Raw genomic sequence first — 24,591 nt, 5'->3', positions numbered from 1 at the left:
TTTCATTAAAATAGTGATAGATGCAGTGAATTTGAAAATGCCAAAAACATTATCATATTTATTCAAATAAAATTATTATTTTTTAATATTTTTGGTTTAAAATTTGATTTTTTAACATTTTCAAAATAGTAAATAAATGGTAATATGGCAACATTCTGTGTGGAGTTGGTAATACAACTCAAGAAAGGATGTGAAACATTATTAAAAGCCACCTTGGAAGCCAAGTGGATAATGGCTTTGCTCAGCACCAAAAGCTGTGAATTCGAATTCCACTGCAGCATGAGTGTTTCATATTCAAATTTGGATCTAAATTTATTAACACTTTACAAAAAAAACTACACACATTTTATCATCTAATGTAATATCCCCACTAACCAGTTTGTAGAGGCAGCATAGAATCACTGATACTTGCTGGTTACTAGCTTAACTAATTCTTGTTCATATCGCTGAAGCATTGGAATGGGTATCGACTTATTAATTTTATTATTACTATATGGATATTTTTAACTGTACATTTTTCAGTTTTCCATGATTGGGAGTTGGTGAAAGAGAACTATAACAAAAGGCAGCTTAATGTCAAGGGAACATTTGACTTCTATAATTTCAAGTATTATATTTTACAATGGCAGCCATTTTCTTTATTTAACAAAATATTATATTCAGGCAATGACAATCAAGGAAAAGAAGGAGTAGCTATAGTATTCAACACTAAATATAAGGCTAATCTTCTTGAATGGCAGGCAGTCTCAAGTAGAGTGATGTGGACAAATATTAGAATGGGGAACTGGACAATGAGACTTATTTGAACCTATGGTCCCACAGAAGGTTCTATAGAGGTAGAAGTGGAGGAATTTTTTGAGGCTTTAGAGAAAGCAACTGACGCAATGAAAAAGGAAAAGTTGGTCCTTGTTGGGGATCTAAACAGCAGAGTAGGAAATGATTGTCAGATATACAAAAATATTTTGGGAAAATTTGGAGAAAAGACCAAAGCTAATAATAATGGCAAATACCTGTTGAATTTCTGCTCAGGACATGGACTGGTTATTGCTAACACCATGTTCCAACATAAAAATGTGCACAAATTCACATGGACAGAAGAGGCAAGGAATAAGAAAAGTCTCATTGACTATGTTATTGTTGATAGTGATGTTTTCTCCCTGGTGCAGGTAACCAGAGTGTACAGAGGATTTGAAACTGGAAGTGATCACTATTTAGTCTGGAGCAGGATAAAATTGAATTTCATATTGAAAAGAATAACATGTAAGAAATTTTTAAAGCGAAAAGAAATTGAGCAGCTCTCAGATGTGAACTGTAGACTAAAATACACAAAGATTATTGAAGAAAAAAAATGAAAGAGTTTGAGAACAGGAATCAAACCTTGGAGATTCAGTGGCAAGCCTTGAAGAAAACCATTGATTCAATGGGTTTTTCCAACCTCACCACATGCCTCTCTGGCATGTGGTGAGGTTGTCTGCAAGGAGAGAAAAATCAGAACTCCATGGTGGACACAAGAAGTTAAAGCGGCAGTAAAGAAAAAGAAGAAAGCATATTAAAAATTCCTGTCAAATAAGTCAGCTTGTGCTCTTAGAGAATACAGAGACAAATGCAAGAAAGCTAAACACTGTGTAAAACTGGCTAAACAAAAGTCATGGGAGGACTTTGGTAAGAACAGAGAAAATAAATATCAAGAAGGAGGCAAAATATTCTGGAGGTTGTTGAAGAAGCTTAGAAATGGAGGAAAGAGTGCTGTAAAAGGAGTTAGAGATGATAAAGGTGACATGAAAATGGGAGAAAAAGATATCCTTGAAGTATGGAGTAATTACTTCGAAAAATTGCTAAATGAAACAAGCAGTGATAGCACAATGGTAAAAAATACTCAACGGCATACAGTCAGGAATGCGCATCCATACTTGAAGTAGAAAAAACCATTAAAGGCTTGAAATGTGGAAAGGCAGCAGGAGTAGATGATATTTGACTAGAAATGCTGAAGTATGGTGGTATAAAAGTCTTACAGTGGCTGCACTGCATAGTTCAGAAGGCCTGGACAGAGGGTCGAATTCCCGATGATTGGAGTAGAGCTCACATAGTACCCATATATAAAAAGGAAAACAAAACTGAATGTGAGAATTACAGAGGTATTTCCCTACTGAGTGTTCCTGGTAAGATTGTATACTTGAGAAACAGTTGAGAAGAATTGTGGAAGAAAAGCTTGGTGAAGAACAAGCTGGATTCAGCCGAATAGTGGCTGTCAGGATCAGATCTTCACTTTCCGACAAACAGTTGAGCAGTCATGGGAATATAACAAAGATCTGTATTTAAGTTTTGTCGATCTGGAAAAGGCATATAACAAGGTGCCAAGAGAGAAGCTATTCAATACGCTACAGTTATATGGTGTCAATGGGGCATTATATAAAGCAATACTTAGTCTTTATTTGAGTTGTAAGTCAACCGTTAGAATTGAAGGAAATACAGGAAGATGGTTTAATGTTAAATCTGGTGTCAGACAAGGATGTACATTATCCCTTCTCTCAATCATTATCTATATAGATATCACATTATGAATGAAAGTGGTATTAAACATGATATCAAAATTGGAGATGTTAATGTCAGCTCTTTGCTTTATGTGGACGATGTTATACTTCTAAATACATCCGCTACAAGTTTGCAAGATTCCCTGACTAAATTGAATAACTGTTGTAATAGATATAGTATGAAGGTCGCAATAAAAAGACAAAGACAATGAAAATAGGCAGAATCATTGAAAATGTCAACTTTGTTTTGAATGGAGAACCTGTGGAACAAGTAAAACATTTCAGCTACTTAGGCACGATTTTTAGTGAAGATGGTAAATTAAATATGGAAAGAGATAACAGAATCAACAAAGCTGGTATGGCAGGAAGTCAATTGAATAAATTCATATGGAATAAGAGAGAAATTAGTCAGAACACTAAATTAGCTGTATACAAGACAGTGTTCTAACCAATTTTAACTTATGGATCTGAGAGCTGGTTAGAAGTAAAACACTTGACCAAAGACTAGACACCGCAGATATGAGAGTCCTGAGAAGAATTAGAGGCGTGAACAGATGGCATCAATGGCAATATCTTATTAAAAATGAGGATGTTAGGAAACAACTTGACACTGTTAGCATCCAGGAATGTGTTAGCATAGCTAATTTCAGGTGGTATGGTCACTTAAACAGAATGGGCAAAGTAAGATTAGCAAAACAAGTGTTCTCTGCCAGGTTGGCAGGAAAACAACCCAGAGGAAGACAAGATATAGGTCGATTGATATGGTACAAAGTTCCTTAGACAATAGAAATATAAGATCTGATAATGTTGGAGTCTTGGCAAGTAACAGACTGATTTGAAGGAAAATTGTAGATAGGAAGTTAGTATGATGTAAATTTTTCATGTGGTACTATCATATCCTGTACACTCCTTGAGGGTACATGGCAGGAATTTGATGATGATGATGTAATTTAATACCTAAAGGAGTGGAAAGAAGGCAAAATAATATCACTCCACAAGCATGGTTCTAGGACCCAAGTTTCCAATTATAGACCAGTCTGTATAACTGCAGTTGTAGTCAAGGTGTTGGAGAGATTGGTTAGGAATACAATACAAGACTGGGTTAATGGACATAGAATGATGGTCAGCATGGATATGTAAAAGGTAGGCCTTGTTTTAGCAATTTACTTGTATTTTATGATAAAGTAACCCATAATAAGTTGGTGCACAAGGAAGTAGATAGTATAGTGGTTAGTTGGATTGGTGATTTGCTGTCTGAACGATACCAGCAAGTTATGTATGATGGAGCAGTACCTCAAAAAAAGGAGGGTGACCAGTTGGGCCCCCCCCCAGGATTCTGTTCTTGGGCCCCTGCTATTTAATTTGTTTTAAATTATACATCACGTGGGTTGACTGGGGATATTCAGTTGTTTGCTGATGATGCAAAGTTGAGGAGAATTACATAATTCCCTTCAGGAAGATATGAATAGACATTTGACTTGAACAAAAGAGTGGGGTTGTAGTTTTAATATTAATAAGTGCAAGGTGTTGCATTTTAAGTGCAGAAATATAAGGCTGTGTACTACATTAATGGTACTGTATGCAGGAAGTGGATGAGATTCAGGAGATGAGATTTCAGAGTGGTCAACAATAGACATAGACTGAAGTTTAGAGGGCATATTGCAAATGTTGCAATGACTGCATGTCGGTGCTGCTATGATAAGAAGTACACTAATATATAGGGAAAAGAAGGTGATTGTGCCACTTTATAAAGCACTGGTCAGGGACTATAGTGCTCAGATTTGGTCACCTGGTTTTCAGTGTGATGTGTAAACATTGAAGAAGGTCCAGAGAAGAGTGACTAAGACAATATCAAGACTCTGGAATGCTGACTATGGAGAGAGGTTGAAGAAATGTGGATTGCAGAGATTGGTGAATAGGAGAAAAAGAGGAAATATGATAGAGAAGTTTAAGTTAGTGAGGGGATTTTATCAGATAAATCCAGAGGGGATTATAAAAACAAGTAGAAGGCAAGAGGGGAAGAACCAGAGGACACCGTTGGAAGTTATGTAAGAGTGTGATGAAGAGTAGATTTTTGGAGAATCGTGAGTGAACGGAACAGATTACCAGAATATGAGGGTAGTCTGAAAGGTTCTCGGCCTAACAATGAAAAAATGAATTTATAATTTCTAGCGATGCTCCAGCACCATTATCCCATCCTGTAGTGGTTCTCAGTAAGACCTGCAAAATACCCCTCTACAGCTGCAATCACCTATTAATTCAAAGAAAAGTCTTCAAATTCGACAAAAGAATCCAAGTTGCTACACAGCACCAAAACCTGGTTTGAAAGAAAATTTAAAGAAGCTTGTGAAATGCTGAAATATCATCCAAATCTGAACAAAAATGATGGATTAATTATTCTAGGAATTTGGAGGACCCATCTTCAACCTGTATAGTATCCAGAACAACCCCAAACAGAAGTAAATCTTAATACAAGAGGACTTTAGAAATTGTTTAATGTAGTTCTGTTTTGTTTTGTTTTTTTTCTACCTGAGGTCAGGCTAGGGTAAATGATTAACAAACATTTAGATTATCTTACTTTTGTATAGAGCAGTGTCATGCAGCTTGTATCCTGTACATACGTATGTTTTTCCTGATGATGACCTCAATACAGCGGTCGAAACATCAAAAGTTACTTAATTATTAATGTTAAGTAAAGTAATTATTCTAACACGTGTGTTGTGTCTCCATAAATTCTTTACTAAGAATGCTGACCACCACGTAACCTTAAAAGAAAGAAGTAAATACTGTTCTCACATCTCAAGTGATGTCAAATATTTGACTTCACTCGAGGTCATTTGTCAAATATTTGACAAATATCTGATTAAATGACCCGTTGCTCACCATTTCACTAACACACCCACAGTTTCTGTTGCTTGCATCTTCAATAAATACTACCATGACCAATGTTCATCTGACTTACCCTCTTCATGCCTCATGGAAAGGGTAAGTTTGCTACCAATTCAGATTCTCTTCAACTCTCCCATCATTTCCATTCTTCTTTCCTTTTCTTTCATTCTCTCTTAAGTTAATTTAATTTTCCCCTTTCCTTTTTCCTTTATGGAATCCATGTCTAAGCTACTCTTGGAATCTCTCTCTACTGTCCATTGTCAAGTATGTGTCCAATCCATTTCCATTTGTGTTTTTTTTTCTTTTTTTTTTATTATTATTATTTCACTGGTGATGCTTTCTGCTCAGTCATAGCCATTCTGTTTGAAAACTATTTAATTTAATCTCATGCTGGATCTAATATCCACTTGAATTTTATAAATCCCCACCTACTTGTTTATTATTTTTTTCTATTATTATTTCACTGGTGATGCTATTTTGCTCAGTCAGTTTATATTTTATTTTTAATATTTTACATAGCCATTCTGTTTGAAAACTATTTAATTTACTTCCTATTTTTTTGTGTCAGTTTTTACATCTCTAATTTATATAACAATTTTAAAATTGTTATATAAATTAGAATTGAAAATATTGAAGCTCTTTATTTTAGCTTTATTATGATATTTGAATGATTGCCATATATTATTTAATTTTCTGAAAGCAGTATTTGCTTTGTCAATATTTGCATTATATCCCTGTCAGTTCCACCTTCAGTATCTACATCTGCTCCCAAGTATGCAAAATTCTTAACTTCTTTTACCACAGGTTGACTGATTTTAATTTCTTTATGGCATCTATTGATTCAATTTAAGAACTTGTTTAAGTCATATTTATTTAAAGATCATCTTTTTTTTCAGCTGTTTCACACAAGGTTTCTGATTTTGCTTGTATATCAGTGTATTTTGAACTGCATCAATAATTCCTTTATCCTCTGTTAAATCCACTGAATCATGTACAGCAACTACTCAACACCCCTTCACAGTTCAATTCTAATTCCACAGCACAAAAATCCCCACCTGTTTACTAAAATAAGGAGCCAAAAGGCTTAATCTGATATCTGGGTTTAATCTAATAATCTCATGCTGGATCTAATATCCACTTGATTTTTATAAATCCCCACCTACTTGTTTATCCCTTCTACTGCTGTCTCTGGAACAGCCTGCATCTTATGTTTCCTACAGAATATAATCCAGAAATCCACAGCTCTTCAAACTAAATGTGAACAAGTTTCTTCTTACCCATCCAAAGTACTAATGTGCTCTATGTTGCTCACCCTCTCATATATGAGATTATCATAAAAACATCGCTCCTCCTCTTATCCACCAAGCTCTGCAGATCACATACTCTTAATCATATCTTTCTTCATAGTCAACATTTCAGAGTCCTGAGAGAGTCTGAGTTATTTGCCTCTGCACTCTCTCTCTCTCTCTCTTATTTGTTTATTGCACATACAACCAGGTAATCAGATCTGTGTACAGAAATCCAAATGTGATCCTGATTAGTACCTTCCTTACTGAAACTACCTCCCTCCCATCTCTACTTATAAAGGTTCTTCACATTACAGGAGCAATTTTCTGGGTAACTTTACAACTTTTGCAATGTATCCCTTGCAGGGATTGCAAAATGGTAAACCATTTTACCATTTAAATAAAAAAAAAATTCTTTAAAAATTACCGGTAATTTGGTGTTTTCTACTGGTATTTCAGTAAATCAAAAACATTTTGCATGTAGTAATTTTACTACTGACTAATTCTGCAAAATAAATAAAACCTTGCTCATCACCATCTTTATTCCCTGGTCTGTAGCAACATCCCACTAAATATCTTGTCCTATAAATATCCATCTCACAGCATATATTCTCAAAGCCATTAGTGTTATTTCCACTGAGATTCTCCACCCTGAAAGCAGACAATGCATCTCTTATTATGAGTAACACTCCACCACCACATTTATCATCCCTATCCTGCTGAAATATGCTATACCCTTTGATTTTTATCCCTGTTAGAACATCCACCTCAGTTAACCAAGTTTCACTGATACCAATAACCTTGGAAAGATTGAGTCAATGACACAAACTCATTCCCTTTATTCCCAATGCTTCTAGCATTTGTGTACAGAAAAACCAGTTAACTGCCAGCCTTCTTATAGCAATTATTACTCCCCTCATATGCCACCTGGCTCTGTAATATAGTACACCCCTCCCCATTTCACAAGTCACTATCCCCAAATGAGGCCATCTCTGCAACATTCCACTTGCGCAATCCCATTTTCCATATCCTGACACACTCACTTGTCCAGAAAAACACTCTCCAAATGCCTGCAACCTTCTATCTGCAACATACTCCATACATCCACATATTCCAGACCCCTTTTCCTGCATATTCTTGCTACCATCTCATTTGTCATCACCGCTCCTCTCTTCCACTCTGCATTATCATACCAAGGCAACATGCTCACTAACTTTCCTCGGGCACATTTCTTCTGCAATATGTCTAATATCAACCTCAAATCTTGTGCTACACGATTCATGCTACCTCTCAGGTCCTTTTTCCTGACCATTACTGTCATCTCCTCCACACTTTTATCCCTCTTCACTGCAATTGCCACACTCTCTATCGTTCCACCAGGTAAGCACTCCTCTGGCATTCTACTTTGCACACCCTGAATCATTGAATCTCCATACATGACACGCTGAATAGATTCATTCATCCTTCTCTCACTGGCATCCCTGACTCCTACACCTTGCAATCTCTCTCTCTCCTTTCTCTCCCTCCTCCCTCCCTCTCACCTCTCTATCTCTTGCTTCCAGACTCTTGTCTTTCTGCAGTTTCCTCTCTTTCACTGTCTCTCTCTTGCTCACACTAGCCAACCTCTCTATCATCCCAAGATCTTCATTCACCCTCCTCAACTCAGTCTTCCTTCCATCTCCTTTATCAGCAGTTCTATCTCTCTCTCTCTCTCTCTCTCTCTCCACATTCTGTTTTCAATTCTCACACACACAATCGTGGCCATCAGATAAACCATCTCTGTCCAATAAACTACCCAAGGCTAAATCTATATTTAGGGTGTTTAACATTCTCTCCATCCTCTAACACACTACTGGCATCCACAAACTGAAAATCGTCCATTTCTGAAGTACTATCTCTGCCACTGCTAAATCCTGTCAGTGTCTTAATTTCAGAATTATTATCTGCCTTCACTGCCTGCATTTCATGCACAAATACACATTCCTGTCTTACACCTGCCACATTCTTAGATAACAGGATGCATACATACTGCATGTGTAACAAGTTACAAAATTTTCAACAAGGTTATGAATAATATAGTCTTTAAATGGGGAGGGCTAGTACTGAAACTAGCGGCAGCCGTGTTAAATATGATCGCTACATGTGGAGACAATACTGTGATCATAAAATCCTAAATAATACCAAACAAATACCTTAAATATATAAAAAAATTGTCAATTTGAACAGCACAAACTTAAATACCAATATTGTCATGAAATACAACATCTTTCTTTACTAATAGTACTTATTTTTTAACAGTTCATGTCACTTGTTGCATCTGTCTTCTCATGCTAGCTGTCACTTTTCCTTTTACCACTTTTCCAGTGGTAATTTTCTTTCTTATACAGGTACTATGAGAGTTCTATTCCAGTCATCCAGAATTTGGCCCACTGACTTTGAACTCTAAGATACTTATGCAATATAACCACAGTAAAATTTTATAACTATATTCAGCATTTCTAACTGAATATCATCTACTCCAGCTATCTTTCTACATTTCAGGTTTCTGATAGTTTTTTCCTACCCATAGTATAGATATATATATATATATATACTTCTGATTACATTCTTCTTGAATATTTTCTATCATCATCATCATCATTGTTCTGTCACTTCTTGTTTCATTTAACAGTGTTTCAAAGCAATTATTTCAGACATTCAGAATATATTTATTTTAAAGTGGCTAAAAACCTGTTTCATCATCAAGGTCCCAGTAATATTTTCCTTCTTTTTCTTCTATCCTGCAATGAGAGTGATTTATCAGTATATATCAGCTATCATAGGGAATCTCAACGTTTCTTCTTTTTCAAGACTTGTTAAAGTCTTAAATTCTGAAAAAGCTTTAAGATCAGTTGGTAAATAAAAGTATGTGCCTTTTATTCGCTGACAATGTCATGCAGCCATTCAACTTAAATTAATATAATTTATATTTAACATATTGTTACAGCAGGCACTAAAATTTATCTACCACTTGGTACATAGATAAATTGTATGAGCCTTTTTTTTTTCTGATAAAATTTATTTTGAACATATTTTTATACATACCTGGTTGAGATTCTTTGGCTTAAAACCAAGTTTCTGGGCAACTCTAACAGCTTGTTCTTCTTGTATTCCTTCAAATATATCAATAGGTTCTTGTATAATTGCATTAGGATTTTCTTTAGCAACTTCTTCAATATTAACACCACCTTGAGCACTGGCAATAATGATTGGACCCTTTAATAAAACTACTAGTTAAAATCATATACTAATATTATAAATATAAAACCCATTTCCTTCTTAATTACAAAAGAAGTGAGAAGTTGCATTTACATCAATTTATATTTAACATACTGAAAATGCACATATTCTTCATTTTAAATAATGAGACATTTGTTAGTTATTAGCAATAACAGCAACACTGACTTATTATAGAGTTAAGGAATGAATCTTGATGCAAGAATGTATGAACTCATTATTTCTGTAGAGGAAACAATGTTTCCACACTTCTTATTTTAAAACAATAATAATAATAAATACAGGTAAAAAAAAAACTTTTTTTTTAATCATAAAAATAGTTAGCTGTAAGATCATTGGCAGATATTATCACTATTCAGGTGTGAGAAAATGAATGTATTTGTCTAAAACAATTTACAACCCAGAGGCTACAGGTTTGAATTTTATCATAACATAGCTGCATATATGTGTGATGTTTATGAATGTTTTTAGGTGGTAGATAATTTCATCACACTTACCTGAACTGACTTGAAATGTGGCATGTTTGGTCTGTATTCACGACATATACATCACTTTCACTATTCATGACAGTGATGTATTATAGATACATCACTGTCATGAATAGAAAGACCTTCTGTACATGGAACTGTCATGAGAAAAAAAAAACAATGTCAACAATTTTGAGGAGACAAGCCTCCTCCTATGATGGCAGTAAAGCAGGGAGTTAGGTCGTATGGCATTATACAAAGATTATTTCAAAAATTCTGCGTATGTGTGGGTAGTGAGATAATGTAATAGTTTCTACCTTCCATGTGTTAAGGCATAAGTGTGCTGGAAGAAACTCATATTAGAGGTTAACTGGAATGAAACAGCACTGAGAAAGGATTAAAAATATTAATATTTTCAATCCATTTTCAGTACTGTTTCACTCTATTAAGCCTCTAACACGAGTTTCCACTTTCATGTCCATTTACTTTTATAAATTATACTAGAAAAGAAATTACATTCTTGTTTTAATCCTTTACCCAAGTATTTCTATATGGAAGTCGATGATTTCCATATGTAAGTAGATGTGCATGCTGAGGTAAACAATATAATTTTTAATAAATTTAGTTTAATCCTTTATCCCAGTGAGAGCAAACAGAGTTTGCACCTGAAAATATCTTCAGGACTGAATATAGTGTTGTACTATCTTACCTGGGTAAGTAGTACAACACCAGGCAACTCGTAGCAAAGGTGAGCAAGCTACCAACACTCCTATTCCAGTATCTCCCATAATGCAAAACACATCTCCTTATGGATATGTATACTGTTATGCATTAAGGGATTCGCCACTACCCAGACTAGTTTCGACCTTTATTGAGGTCTCTTCAGTGGGAGCCAGGCCCAGAGTTGGAGATACCAGGCAGAAGCAGTAGCAAGGTCATCTTTACCTACAGGAGTTGCCAAAAGGTTTGCCACCTTTTTTTTTATTAAATTACTCTGGATTTAGAGAAAGATGTTGAAAGTTTATTTTTCACTAGGTTAGCCAAAACTTTTTGGCAACTCCTATATGTAAAGATGACCTTGCTACTATTTCTGCCTGGTATCTCCAACTCTGGGCCTGGCTCCCACTGAAGAGATCTAAATAAAGGTCGAAACTAGTCTGGGTAGTGGCCAATCCCTTAATGCATAACAGTATACATATCCATAAGGAGATGTGTTTTGCATTATGGGAGATACTGGGATAGGAGTGTTGGTAGCTAGCTCCACCTTTGCTACGAGTTGCCTGGTGTTGTACTACTTACCCAGGTAAGATAGTACAACACAATATTCAGTCCTGAAGATATTTTCAGGTGCAAACTTTGTTTGCTCTCACTGGGATAAAGGATTAAAATAAATTTATCATAGTCTAACCTAGTGAAAAATAAACTTTCAATATAATTTTTTGTAACAATACAATTAAACAATACAATTAAAACAATATAATCTAGTAACTAGTTAAGAAACTAGTTATCCCATAACACATTGGATTATCAGTAATCCAATGTGTTATGGGATACTACGAGAGTTTGACGTGGCTACTTCCAAGTAGTTAGTTGTGAAGACATTTAATATGTAAACCTTGAATGCTCATGCTTTGGTGAAAAATGAAAATGAAAATAATATTTTCTAGTGTAATCTACCATGTAACCAAAAAAACTTCTGTGACTCAAAATAAGTTAAGTCATGTATGAAAATTGCAGATATAGTGTCTGATCAAAAATATCTGGATATCTCTTTGTAGTAGAGGATAAGGCTATATACATCACAACCATAGCTCATACATATATAAAAGGAAGCACACTGTCTTGTGTAGGCCAAAATGAATAAAAACACTGTATACTCATTTTGTTTCTGGTTCGTCTGGAAAATAACACTTCAAAATGGAGGAAGAATGACACAGGTTGAATATTGCACAAGGACCAGCATTTGTACATCCAACTGTACAAACCAGTGTTTGTACACTAAACTGAAATCTAATTAGGAAAATTCCAATTGAGGTTCACAATGCATTATATGAAATTTGTGAAGATGGTGCAATGAATCACTGCACAGTGTCATGATGGGTATCTCACTTCTGTGAGGGCTGGACAAGTATCAAATGGCTGGAAAAACATTGGTACAACAACAGGTGATGACACCCAAAATGAAGGAAACATTTCAATTACAACTGTTTTCAGAATTATGAATGAAATTTTAAAGAAGAGAAAAGTTACTATCAAGTGAATTCTACAGCAGCTGATGAGAGACTAGTAAGCAACTCACAAGAAGACCAGAACTGATGCATAGTTTTGGAACAGAACTTCTGCATGGATGAAACATGAATATGAGATTTTGAACGAGAAACGAAAAGTTAATCCTTACACAATAGAAACATCCGACCTTTCCTCATCCATAAGGTAAAAAAGATGTCAGTATCGACAAATAAAAATTCCAAAATTCATGGAAAAAGACGATATTTTTTGCAGCCAGAGCTCTTATTTTGCATGACAATACTGTCACATTTCATGTGAAGCATCTGATCATACAGATTCCTTTACCACTTGCTGAAAATAGTTTATGAGCGCTCCAGACTTTGATCTAGTCCCTATGATGAAAGAACCACTCCATGGAAAATGCTTCACTATTACTGATGAGATTTCTGTTGAAGTACCCAACTTATCAAACACATCAACCCTGCAGGTCAAGGTTGAGCCTCTATAAGTCTTATAGAGGCTCAACATAATCTCCATTCACACAGCAGAATGGAGATTATGTTGAGGGCCTGTACATATATTTTGAATCCCTTTCATAGTTGAAGTAGCTAAGGCTATGAGGTCAGTGTCTGTTAATTGCCTGTCTGCCTGTTTTGTGGGACGAAAAATGCTACAGCTACATATGAGACTGGCCAATTCACTTTCTTTTGTAAAGCCTTTATAAAGTTTCCTCACAAGATGGAGTCTTTCCAAACTAAGGGCAAATGATGTGTATCCCTTATGACTGTGCTGTGGATGTATGCTTGTCAAGTTGGGAGGCAGTATCTTTGAAGTAATACAGAAAACTATTTTTGACCCTATTTTAAGGCTATTTCTTAGTTACAAGAGAAATTATTAGAATGTTTACTGAACTACAATGACCAGCTATTAAGGCATATAGGAAAATTACAGATATAGCATCTGATTAAAAATAACTGGATGCCCCTTTGTAGTAGAGAATAATGCTATATACATCACAACCATGGCTCATCACTGTCTTGTGTAGGCCAAAATGAATAAAAATACCATATACTCATTGTTCATTAACTAACCTTTCCTTCCATGGCTCAAATGTGAATTAGGCTGAAGATATTCCAATTCAAGGCCATTTGTTACTCTATAATATGTGAAATAACCTAGTGTTCTTTATTTTTCTGAGTCACTTCACATGAGGAATTCATCTTCCAGGTATATAGGAAAATTACAAATATAGTGTCTGATCGAAGATATCTGGATATCCACTTCGTAGTTAGGCATATGGCTATATAAATCACAACCATGGCTCATGCAGGTGTAAAAGGAATAATACTGTCTTACAAGTCTCTTCACAAACAAACATCACCAGTACAATGGGTTGTACTGAAGATCTAAGTGACTTTCAATGTAACTTTATCATAGGATGCCACCACAACAACTCAGTTATAAAGTCAAAATTTCTGCCCTGTTGCAGCTGCCCTGATTAAATGTAGGCAACAACAGCACCATCACTACCCTGGTAGGCCACACAAAATTAAAAAGTGTGACAGCCAAGTGCTGAAGCATGTAGTGCAAAAAAACTGCCACTCCTTGGTTGAAACATTCACTACTGAGTTCCAAAATGCCTCTGCAAGCAATGACTGTTCATCAAGAGCTAAAGAATATGGTTTCCATGGCTGTGCAGCTGCACACAAACTTAACATCAGCAAAAGTAATGCCAAGCATCAGGTAAAGTGGTGTGAAGCTCGCCACCATTGGACTGTGGAGAAGTGGAAATGCATTTGCTGTAATGATGTATTACAAGCATCAGGTAAAGTGGTGTGAAGCTCGCCACCATTGGACTCTGGAGAAGTGGAAATGCATTTGCTGTAATGATGTATTACACTACACCACCTGGTAGTCTGAGTTTGGCAGATGAGAGAATGATACCTGGCCAAATGTGAAGTTTGGTGGAGGAGGCATCATTTTCATTGTTAGGGCTGCCCCCCCCCCCTCTAGTTTCAGTGTCAGGGCATCTTAATGCTGCAACCTATAATGACATTCATTTTAGATATTTCTGTGCTTACAACTTTAGTTTGGCAACAGTTTGGTGAAGACACTTTCCTGTATTGACATGACAATGCCCAATCCACAAAGTGAGATATGTGCAGGAATGGTTTCATGAGATGGATGTTGAAGAACTTGGCTGGTCTGCATAGAATCCTGATCTCAACCCATCAAACACTTGTAGTATGAATTGGAAGGCTGCTTGTGAGTCACATTAAATTGCCCAACATGAGTAGTCAACCTCACTAATGCTCTTCTGGAAGAATAGAGGGGAATTACCTCAGCAAGACCGAAGCCTACTATAGCAGGAAAAGGTGAACTCATATTACCGGCATTCATATTAGAGTGAGAGTTGGTGAGCAGGTGTTCAGATATACATATGATCAGGTCTTGATATGAGTGGACCAGAAAGTAAAATAAATGTCTGGTTCATCATTGACTGGTATAAGTAATGAAGTCAATCAGTGTTTTGGCCCAATTAGGATGCTGATCTGTTCGCACCAGCTGCAGCAATGCCTTATCTTGCCCCTAAGGCTGACTATTGCAGAATGTGAAATTTGCTCATCACTCATGTCCCCACCACTTTTTTGTAACTGTTTTCAACAAAGTTTTCAAGTTATTTTTAATTTTAATAGTACAGATCATGCCGATGACACAGCTCTCCTGGCTGACAATATTCAGGATCTTCAAAATCTTCTGGAACTAGTAAATGAAGAGAGTGAAAAAATGGGATTAACAATAAATATCACCAAAACTAAATTCGTGGCCATAAGCAAGAAACCAATTCTTAATTCATCACTTTCTAAAGAAAGTGCTGAATTTGTTTCCCATTTTTAAATGGGAAACAAACAGAAAAAGTGACAAAGTTTAAATATCTCGGATGCTGGTTCAATGAAGAATGCAATCCAGAAATAGAAATAAAAGTTAGAATTGAAATGGGAAGAAAAAATTTTCTCCTGATGAAATCAACACTGTGTAACCACAATTTAAATTTAGCACTTAGAGTATGCATGGTATGCAGAAACTTAGACCTTGAAAACAACATCAATAAAAAAAAACTTGAAGCCTTCGAGATGTGGTCATACAGACAAATGTTAAAAATCCCATGGACAGCAAAAACATCCAATCAGGAAGTACTGGAACAAATGGGGAAATCACATGAACTTTTAGATACCATAAAAAGAAGGAAAACTGCATATCTTGGTCACTTACTTTGTAATGAAAAATATAAGATACCTCAAATGATTATAAAAGGGAAGAAGAGGACAAGGAAGATGAAGAAAATCTTTACTGGCAGACATCAGACAGTGGACTGGCATGAGCTCTGAGGGACTGTTCAGAGTGGCTGAGTTCATGTGGGTCGAAGAAACAAGAAATAAAAAAAGCCTCATTGACTATGTTATTGTTGAGCAGTACCTTCATGCTAGTTCAGTATACAAGACTGTAGAGGATTTGAAATTGGAAGTCACCGTGACTTAGTTTTAAGTAGAATAAAACTGAACATCACATCGAAAAGAATGGGATGTAAAAAAGTTTTAAAAAGAATTAAAGTTGAGCAGCTTTTACAGGTAAACTGTAGACTCAAGTATACAAATATTATTGAAGAGAGAATGAAACAATTCAAAAACAATAACCAAACCTTGGAATCTCAGTGGCAAAATTTCTGAAGAAAACATTGATTGATTCAGCTAGGGAGACATGTGATGTAGTCTACAAGGATAGAAAAATAAGAATGCCAGGGTGGACATAAGAAGTTAAAGAGGTAGTCCTGGAAAAGAAGACAGTATATCAAAATACCCTAGCAAATAAAATCAGCAGATGCCCTAAAAGAATACAGAGAAAAATTTAAGAGATTTAAGCTATGTTTAAGAGTAGTTAAACAAAAGTCATGGGAAGACTTTGGTAAGAGTATAGAAAATAAATATCAGGAAGGTGGCAAAATGGAGGCTATTGAAAAAATTTAGAAATGGAGGAAAGAGTGCTGTAAAGGGAATCAAAGATGATAAAGATCAGGTGAAAACTGAAGATAAGGATATCCTAGATGTCTGGAGTAATTACTTGCAGACTGTTAAATGAAACAAGTAGTGACAGAACCAATGTAGAAAAATGTTAAGAGAAATGCAAACAGGAGTGCATATCAATATTTGAAGCAGAAAATGCCATCGAAAACATGAAACGTGGAAAGACATCTGAAGTAGATGATCTCTGACCAGAAATGCTTAAATATGGAGGTATAAAAGTTTTACACTGGCTATACTGCATAATTCAGAGGACCTGGTCAAAAGGTCAAATTCCAGATGACTGGAGTAGAGCTCCCATAGTTCCTATCTGTAAAAAAAAGTGAATAAAGTTGAATGTGAGAATTACAGAGGAATTTCTCTACTTACGTTCCAGGTAAGATTTATGCAAGCATACTAGAAAAGAGGCTGAGAAAAATCATGGAAGGTAAACTGGGAGAAGAACATATTGGATTCAGGTCAAATAGAGGTAGTCAATGTAAAGGTAGTCAGATGTTCATTTTAAGACAAATAGTTGTGAAATCATGGGAATATGACAAGGAGCTGTTCTTGAGTTTTGTAAATGTAGAAAATGCATACAACAAGGTGCTCAGAGAAAAGCTTTTCAAAGCATTGCAGTTATATGAGATAAATACATAGTCTTAGACCATGTATTTATCTCATATAAATACATAGTCTAATAGTCTAAGACTTATGTGCTGGAGAAACTCAGGTGTAGAGGCTTAATGAAGTGAAAGAGCACTGAGAAAGGATTAAAAATATTATTTAGTTCTTCCAATATTATGTGTCAGTTCCTGAGACATTGTCAGGGAAAACAATATGAGACTGGTAACACACACACACAAAACTAAGTGAAATATGTGGATGAAGACTGGAGGTCCTAAATAGGTGGGGCACCCTCAGTGGACACCTGTTTGCAGCCTAGGATGTAAACTGGGATCTTGAAGTGTCAGCATTTCCCATATTTTGAGAAGTTTAATGCAACCATATTTATTCAAATAAGGCTGATATCTGAGAGCAGCTGCAGATTCCAAAAATAGTCTTTCTCTTTTAAATTTACTGCAATGGAACATGTGGTCTTTTTCCAACTGATTCTATGAGCCATATCTAAAGCATGGTCCACAAGACCCAATTAACCATAGTCATGACTGCAAATGTAATTTTGTGTTCTTCCATGCAGATGTTGGCTGATCTTCCTGTCTGTTCATAGTAAGCTAACTTGCAGGAACAGGGTACTTTATCAACTCTAGGCACAGAGAGAGAGGAAGCAGCTGATATATCTAGTAGAACGTATAAGGGTAGCAAGCTTTAAGTGGAGCTTGAAGCTTGAAAGCCATGAAGAGATTGCACTTCTTTAAGACACTGGCTATTTTTTCTGAATTGGACATAGAGGATGATGATAGCATTACTAATATCTTTCTGAAGAGAAGGTCCAATATTGGGAGAAGAATTGATATTTTTTTGATAATGTGATGTAACTGTAGCCATTAGATAAGAAAGTTTGATGTATGTGATTCTGCTGTAAGAGAGGAGTCATTGGAACAAAGGTTATGGGCTCTACTGATTAGTGTTTTAATGATATCATATTGTTGAGATGTTGATAAGGGGGGGGGGGGAAAGTTTGTGAATGTATCTGCCTGTGTGTGTGGGTCTTCCTGTATACTTAAAGGACAGGTTACCACTGGGTAGGCATGTTACCAAGGTGTCCAAAGTAAGGCTAAACTATTATCCGTTTCTTCTTCTTCTTTGACAAGGTAAACTGGATTCTAGGGTAAAGCCTATTCAGGTGAGAAAGGAAAGAATCTAATGTGTCTGGGCCATGAAGCCAAATGGAGAACACATCATCCACATATCTTAACCAGACAGAACACATTGGAACAAAGGTTATGGGCTCTACTGATTAGTGTTTTAATGATATCATATTTTGTTGAGATGTTGATTGGGGGGGGGGGGACTATAAAAAAATTGGAATGGAGGATGAGAAGGGAGAACCCATAGAAGTTTATAAATTTTGTGCTTCCAAGAGAAATATCCAGAATGAACAGCAAAGGAAAACAGATTAGTAATATTATGAAGAAAATCTTTCTTTATAAGTGATAAGGTGTCATTTAGGGAAATATTAGTGAACAATGAGGTGATATCAAAGCTAACCAAAATATTTGTTTTATTTAATGTTAAAATCATGATAATTTAAATAAATATGGTTGCATTAAACTTCCCAAAATATGGGAAACACTAATACTTTGAGATCCCAGTTTATATCCTAGGACTAATTAGAACTCTAGTCTTTCATGTAGTTTTTGTGTTGCCTTTGCATGTGTATTACAAGTCTCATATTGTACTCCCTGATGATGAGACTCAGTGATGGAGACAAAATATTGGAAGAATTAAATATTTTTAATCCTTCCCAGTACTGTTTCACTCTTTTAAGCCTCTAACATGAGGCAGTCTATATTTAAGTTCTAAGCAAGTAGTTAGAATCGAAGGAAATGCAGGAAGATGATTTTATGTAAAATCAGGTGTCAGACAGGGATGCATATTATCTTCCCTCTTATTCATCATCTATATGAATCACATTATGAAAGAAAGTTGTATTATACCTAATATCAAAATTGGAGGTATCAAACTCCTTGCTTTATAAAGATGATATTGTACTCCTAAACACGTCCAGTGCAAGTCTTCAGGATTCTCTAACTAAATTGAAACAGCTGTAAATCTGGCATGAAAATCAGCAATAAAAAGACCAAACTATGAAAAGAGGCAGGAACACAGAAAACTTCAGCTGCATTCTGAATAGAGAGCCTAGAAAACAAGTAAAATATTTCAGCTATTTAGGTACAGTTTTTAGTGAAGATGACAAGTTAAATCTGGAAATAGACAACAGAATAAGCAAAGATGGTATGGAGGAGAGCCAGTTGAATAAATTTATACGGAATAAGAGAGAAATTAGTTGAAACACTAGACTAGCAATATACAAAACTGTGTTCAAACCAGTGTTAAGTTATGGATCTAAGAGTTGGGGGGTTAGAAATAAAGCACTTGATCAAAGAGAAGAGATCAACGATATGAGAGTTGTGATTAGTGGAGTGAACAGATGCCATCAATGGTAGAATCATATTAACAATGAAGACATTAGGAAACCTGACATTATTAGCATTCAAGAAAGTTTTGAGTAGAGCTAATCTAACATGGTTTAGTTACTTGAATGGGAGAGGAAAGGTAAGTAAAACATGTTTTTGATGAAAAAATGGCAGAAAAGACACCCAGAGGAAGACCAAGCTCTAGATGAATTGATTCAGTAAGAAGTGCCTTAGAAATTATGAGGATAATCTTCTTAAATGGCAGGTAATATCAAGTAGAGTAATATGGACAAATATCAGAATGGGAAAATGGACATATTTGTGCTTATACCACAGAAGGTTCTACCAAAAAAAAAGAGGAATTTTTTGAGGCTCAATGAAAATAAAAAGTTGGTCCTTGTTGGAGATCTAAACAGCAGAGAAGGAAATGATTACCAGACATATAGAAATGTTTTGGAAAAATTTGGAGAAAAGCACAAAGCTAATAATAATGGTAAATGCCTGCTGGATTTCTGTTCAGGACATGGATTAGTTATTACTAACACCATGTTCCAACATAAAAATGTGCACAAATTCACATGGAGAGAAAATGCAAGAAATAAAAAAGTCTCAATGATTATGTTATAGTTGATAGCAATGGTTCATTACACAAGAGTATACAGAGGATTTGAAGTAGATAGTGATCACTATTTTGTTTTGAGCAAGATAAAACTGAATTTCATATTGAAAGAAGAGCATGTAAGAAAGTTTTAAAACAAATTAAGGTTGAGCAGCTTGCAGAGGTAAACTGTAGACTCAAATACACAAACACTGAAGAAAAAATAACAGAATTTTAAAACAAGATCCAAATCTTAAAGATTCAATGGCAAATCCCAAAGAAAACATTGATTGACTCAGTCAGAGAGGCATGTGGTGAGGTTGTCTGTAAGGATAGAAAATCAGAACTCCATACTGGACTCAGGAAGAAATCATATCGAAAATTCCTGACAAATAAGTCAGCTTGTGCTCTTAGAGATTACAGAGTTTAGCTAGTTTTAAACAAAGCACTGTTTAAAACTAGCTAAACAAAAGTCACGAGAAGATTTCGGTAAGAACATAGAAAATAAATATCCCTAACGTGGCAAAATATTCAAGTAGGCTATTGAAAATGTTTAGAAATGGAGGAAAGTACTGTAAAAGGAATCAGAGATGATAAAGGTGGCATGAAAAATGAAGATAATGATATTCTAGATGTCTTGGGTAATTACTTTGAAAGACTGCTAAATGAAACAAGCAGTGTCAGCATAACAGTAGAAAACTCAAAACAGGAATTCAGTTAGGAAAACATATTCATACTTGAAGTAGGAAAAGTCATCACAAACCTAAAATGTAGAAAGACAACTGGAGTAGATGAAATTTGGAAAGAAACCCAAAAATGGAGGTATAAAAGTTTTGCAGTGGCTGCATTGCATAATTCAGAAGGCCTGGTCAGTGGGTCGAATTCCAGATGAGTAGTGCAGAGCTCTCATAGTACCCATCTATAAAAAAGGAAATAAAATTGAATGTGAGAATTACAGAGGTATTTCCCTACTGAGTGTTACTGGTAAGATTTATGCAAATATACTTGAGAAACAGTTAAGAAAAAAAAATTAGTGGAAATGAAGCATGGTGAAGAACATGATGGATTCAGGCCAAATAGAGGTTGTCAGGATCAAATTTTCACTTTAAGACAAATAGTTGAGAGAACTTGGGAATATAACAAGGATTTTTTTTAAAGTTTTGTCGATCTGGAAAAGGCATATGGCAAGGTGCCAAGAGGAAAGCTCTTCAAAAACGCTACAATTATATGGTGGAAATGGGACATTATATCAAGCAATACATAATCTCTATTTAAGCTGTTAAGTCATTAGTTAGAATTGTAGGAGATAAAGGAGATGGTTTGATGGTTAAATCAGGTGTGTGACAAGGGTGCACATTATCTCCATTGTTATTTATTATCTACGTGGGCTGTTCAATAAGTAATAAGACTAATTTCACTTTGGCGAAACCACTCATCACAATATTAATTTCTGTGGAATAAAGAAATGTTGCTGTCTGTATTAACAAAAGAGGTTGATAGATGGCGTATACAGGCTGATGTGCCAGAGTGTCACGTGACTAAACGCAAGCTTGTTTCGGCGTGCCTATGAGGCGCGACCAGTCTTCGAAATGGAAGCGTCCTTGGAACAGCGTTATGCAATTAAATTTTGTGTGTGTTTGCAAAAATCGGCATCGGACACTTTTAACATGATACGCGAAGCTTTCCACGATGAAGCAATGTCGAGGGCAAGTGTTTTTCGCTGGCATAAAACTTTTAAGGAAGGAAAAATGTGGAAGATCTTGAACATGAGGGAAGGCCTTCAACGTCCATCACAGAGACAATGATCAACACAGCAGCGATTATCATCAAGCACGTCAAAAGGAAGCGTCCATTGCTGAAGAATGGCTTCTTATTGCACCACGATAATGCAAGGCCACATATTGCTGGTTGTGTAGTGGACATTTTGCAGAAGAACAACACCGATATCCTACCACACCCTCCATACAGTCCTGATCTTGCACCGTGCGATTTCTGGCTGTTTCCTCAGCTCAAGAAACCACTAAGAGGCCGCCATTTCGAAAGCAACAAAGCATGTGTAAAAGCTGCGGAGACGGTTTTGAAAGAACTCTCAAAAAACGGACTTTCACATGTGTTTAAGAAGTGGACGCAACGTTGGGAAGAATGCATCGCGTCTCACGGTAGTTACTTTGAAAAAGACCATGTAAATGATGACGATTAAAGGTAATCTGTTTTCTGTATAAATATAGTCTTATTACTTATTGAACAGCCTACGTATATGGATCCCATCATATGGGAAAGTTGGATTAAATTTTATTTCATTAATTTTGATAATTAGTGTTAATTATGTTAATTATGTTAATCTTAACCGTTTACTTATGGAAAAATGCACAGAGGAAGACCAGGATGTAGATGGATAGATAATAGTAAAAAGTGTCTTAAAAGACAGAAATATAAGACCGGAAAATATTGGAGTCCTGAAAGATGACATTAATTTGGAGGAAAATTACTGATCAGAAGTTATTAATGGTATAACTTTTTCATGTAGTCATAATTATCCTATATCCCCCCCACCCCTTGAGAGAACATATTAGGAATTTGATGATGATTGATGATCATGTGCCTTAGAGGAACAAAATGTTAGATATGACAATATTGGAGTGCTGACATTCAAGAGATTCGTTTGAAGGAAATTTAATCATGTACTGCTGTCAAAGTAGTCTGAACACCCCTTGATTATCAGGAAATGATAAAAACACTAATAAATTTTATGTAGTACTTTGGACAGCATTGTTATCAACAACTATATTTTTGTCTAATGATTTTTGTAATCATTAGACCATAATCTACTTTCTAAGACACAGTGACTTACTTTCATATCTGTTGACATTGCCAGTGCAGATAGTACATGTTACTATTATTCTAGACAGATAAGGTTAAAAATATATACATCTGTGTTCAGCAAAGGAAAATTTCCAGGTGTGGAATGTTACATCATCTGTTGGTAAACTTGGTTCAATATCATGAAGGTTTTGAATTTTTATGTTTACAACAGTCAGCTTAAAATAGTTTAATAATGATATCCTACCTTTTTAAATAATCCATCAAACTGCATTCCAACAAAACTTCAAGTAAATTTTCAACAATATTGATTTACTGAGTAAATTAAATTCACGTTTTCTCAGCCCTTCTATTCTTTTTAAACAACAGAGAGAAAGAATTTAACAAAAGAAACAAAGTAGTCCTACTTTCCTGTAGTATTAATCAACAAAACACTCACTACTTCCAATATGAAGAATTGGAGTTCCATAGCATAACAGAGGCACATATATTAATTTAGTCTTTTCTCTTAAGAGAAAAAACTAAATTAATACATGAAAGGAGGCAATGCAAACAAATATCAACAATTACAATTGCTTGGTCTTCTTCAATTAAAACAAATCCCACAAGAAGTACTTTAAAAGTAGCAGCATCCCAACTGCTTTTAGCTGACCGTATGTACATGTCCTATATATCTTAAAACTTCCGTTTTATTTCTTAACTAATTTTAAAGCAAGCCTGGATCCATATAATTTTATATTATTATTATTATTATTATTCAGGCCTCCATGGAGTCAAAAGACTCATCGCAGGAGGCCCTTCCTAGGAAACACAACGTCTATCAAGACTCATCTTGGGAGGTCCCTCTTAGGAAACACAAAGTCTATCATACCACTCCTTAAACTCACTGACAGTTCTCACCCTCGCCACTCTATCAGGCAATGCATTCCATGGCTCAACCACTCCTCACATTCTTGCTCATAGTTTCCTTTCTTAACTTCCAGGGATAGTTCCTTGTCATCACTCCTTCACGCTGTTCAACCAAGCGAAAGAACTCCCCAGTGTCAACCCTGTAACCACCTCTCAACAGCTTAAAAGTCTCAATCATAACATATCTCCTTCTCCTCTGCAGTCAACATTCCCTCAGCCGATCCTCATAACTAACTTTGTACATCTGTGTGTACACCCTCCAAGCATCCACATATCCCAATCCTATCTTCTGACACATTCTAGCTATTATGTCAAAATTTGGATTTACATAGAATTTGCAGCACTTGGGTCTGGATGTTAGGTTGGTCACTAATGATTTTGAAAGCATATGGTGTGAGGTAGAGGCGGGCAAGACAGGATATTTAGT

General features: G+C 35.6%; 1 protein-coding gene across 1 annotated transcript in view; it reads right to left on the bottom strand.

Annotated features, from left to right (window-relative positions):
- The window catches only part of LOC150094826 (succinate--CoA ligase [ADP-forming] subunit beta, mitochondrial-like), a 169,085-nt gene that overhangs the window by 79,797 nt on the left and 64,697 nt on the right, over window positions 1-24,591 (bottom strand). Inside the window, exon 5 of the mRNA XM_090411583.1 lies at window positions 9,791-9,961. Coding sequence (XP_090267709.1) covers window positions 9,791-9,961 — 171 coding nt within the window. The remainder of the gene's footprint in view (window positions 1-9,790; window positions 9,962-24,591) is intronic.

The sequence above is a fragment of the Typopeltis vanoorti genome, chromosome 21, assembly GCF_054136105.1.
Source record: "Typopeltis vanoorti isolate ZY-2024b chromosome 21, IOZ_Tvanoo_1.0, whole genome shotgun sequence".
Lineage (NCBI taxonomy): Eukaryota > Metazoa > Arthropoda > Arachnida > Uropygi > Thelyphonidae > Typopeltis > Typopeltis vanoorti.
The sequence above is the reverse complement of the archived record's forward strand: the minus strand, read 5'-3'. Positions and strand labels throughout refer to the sequence as shown.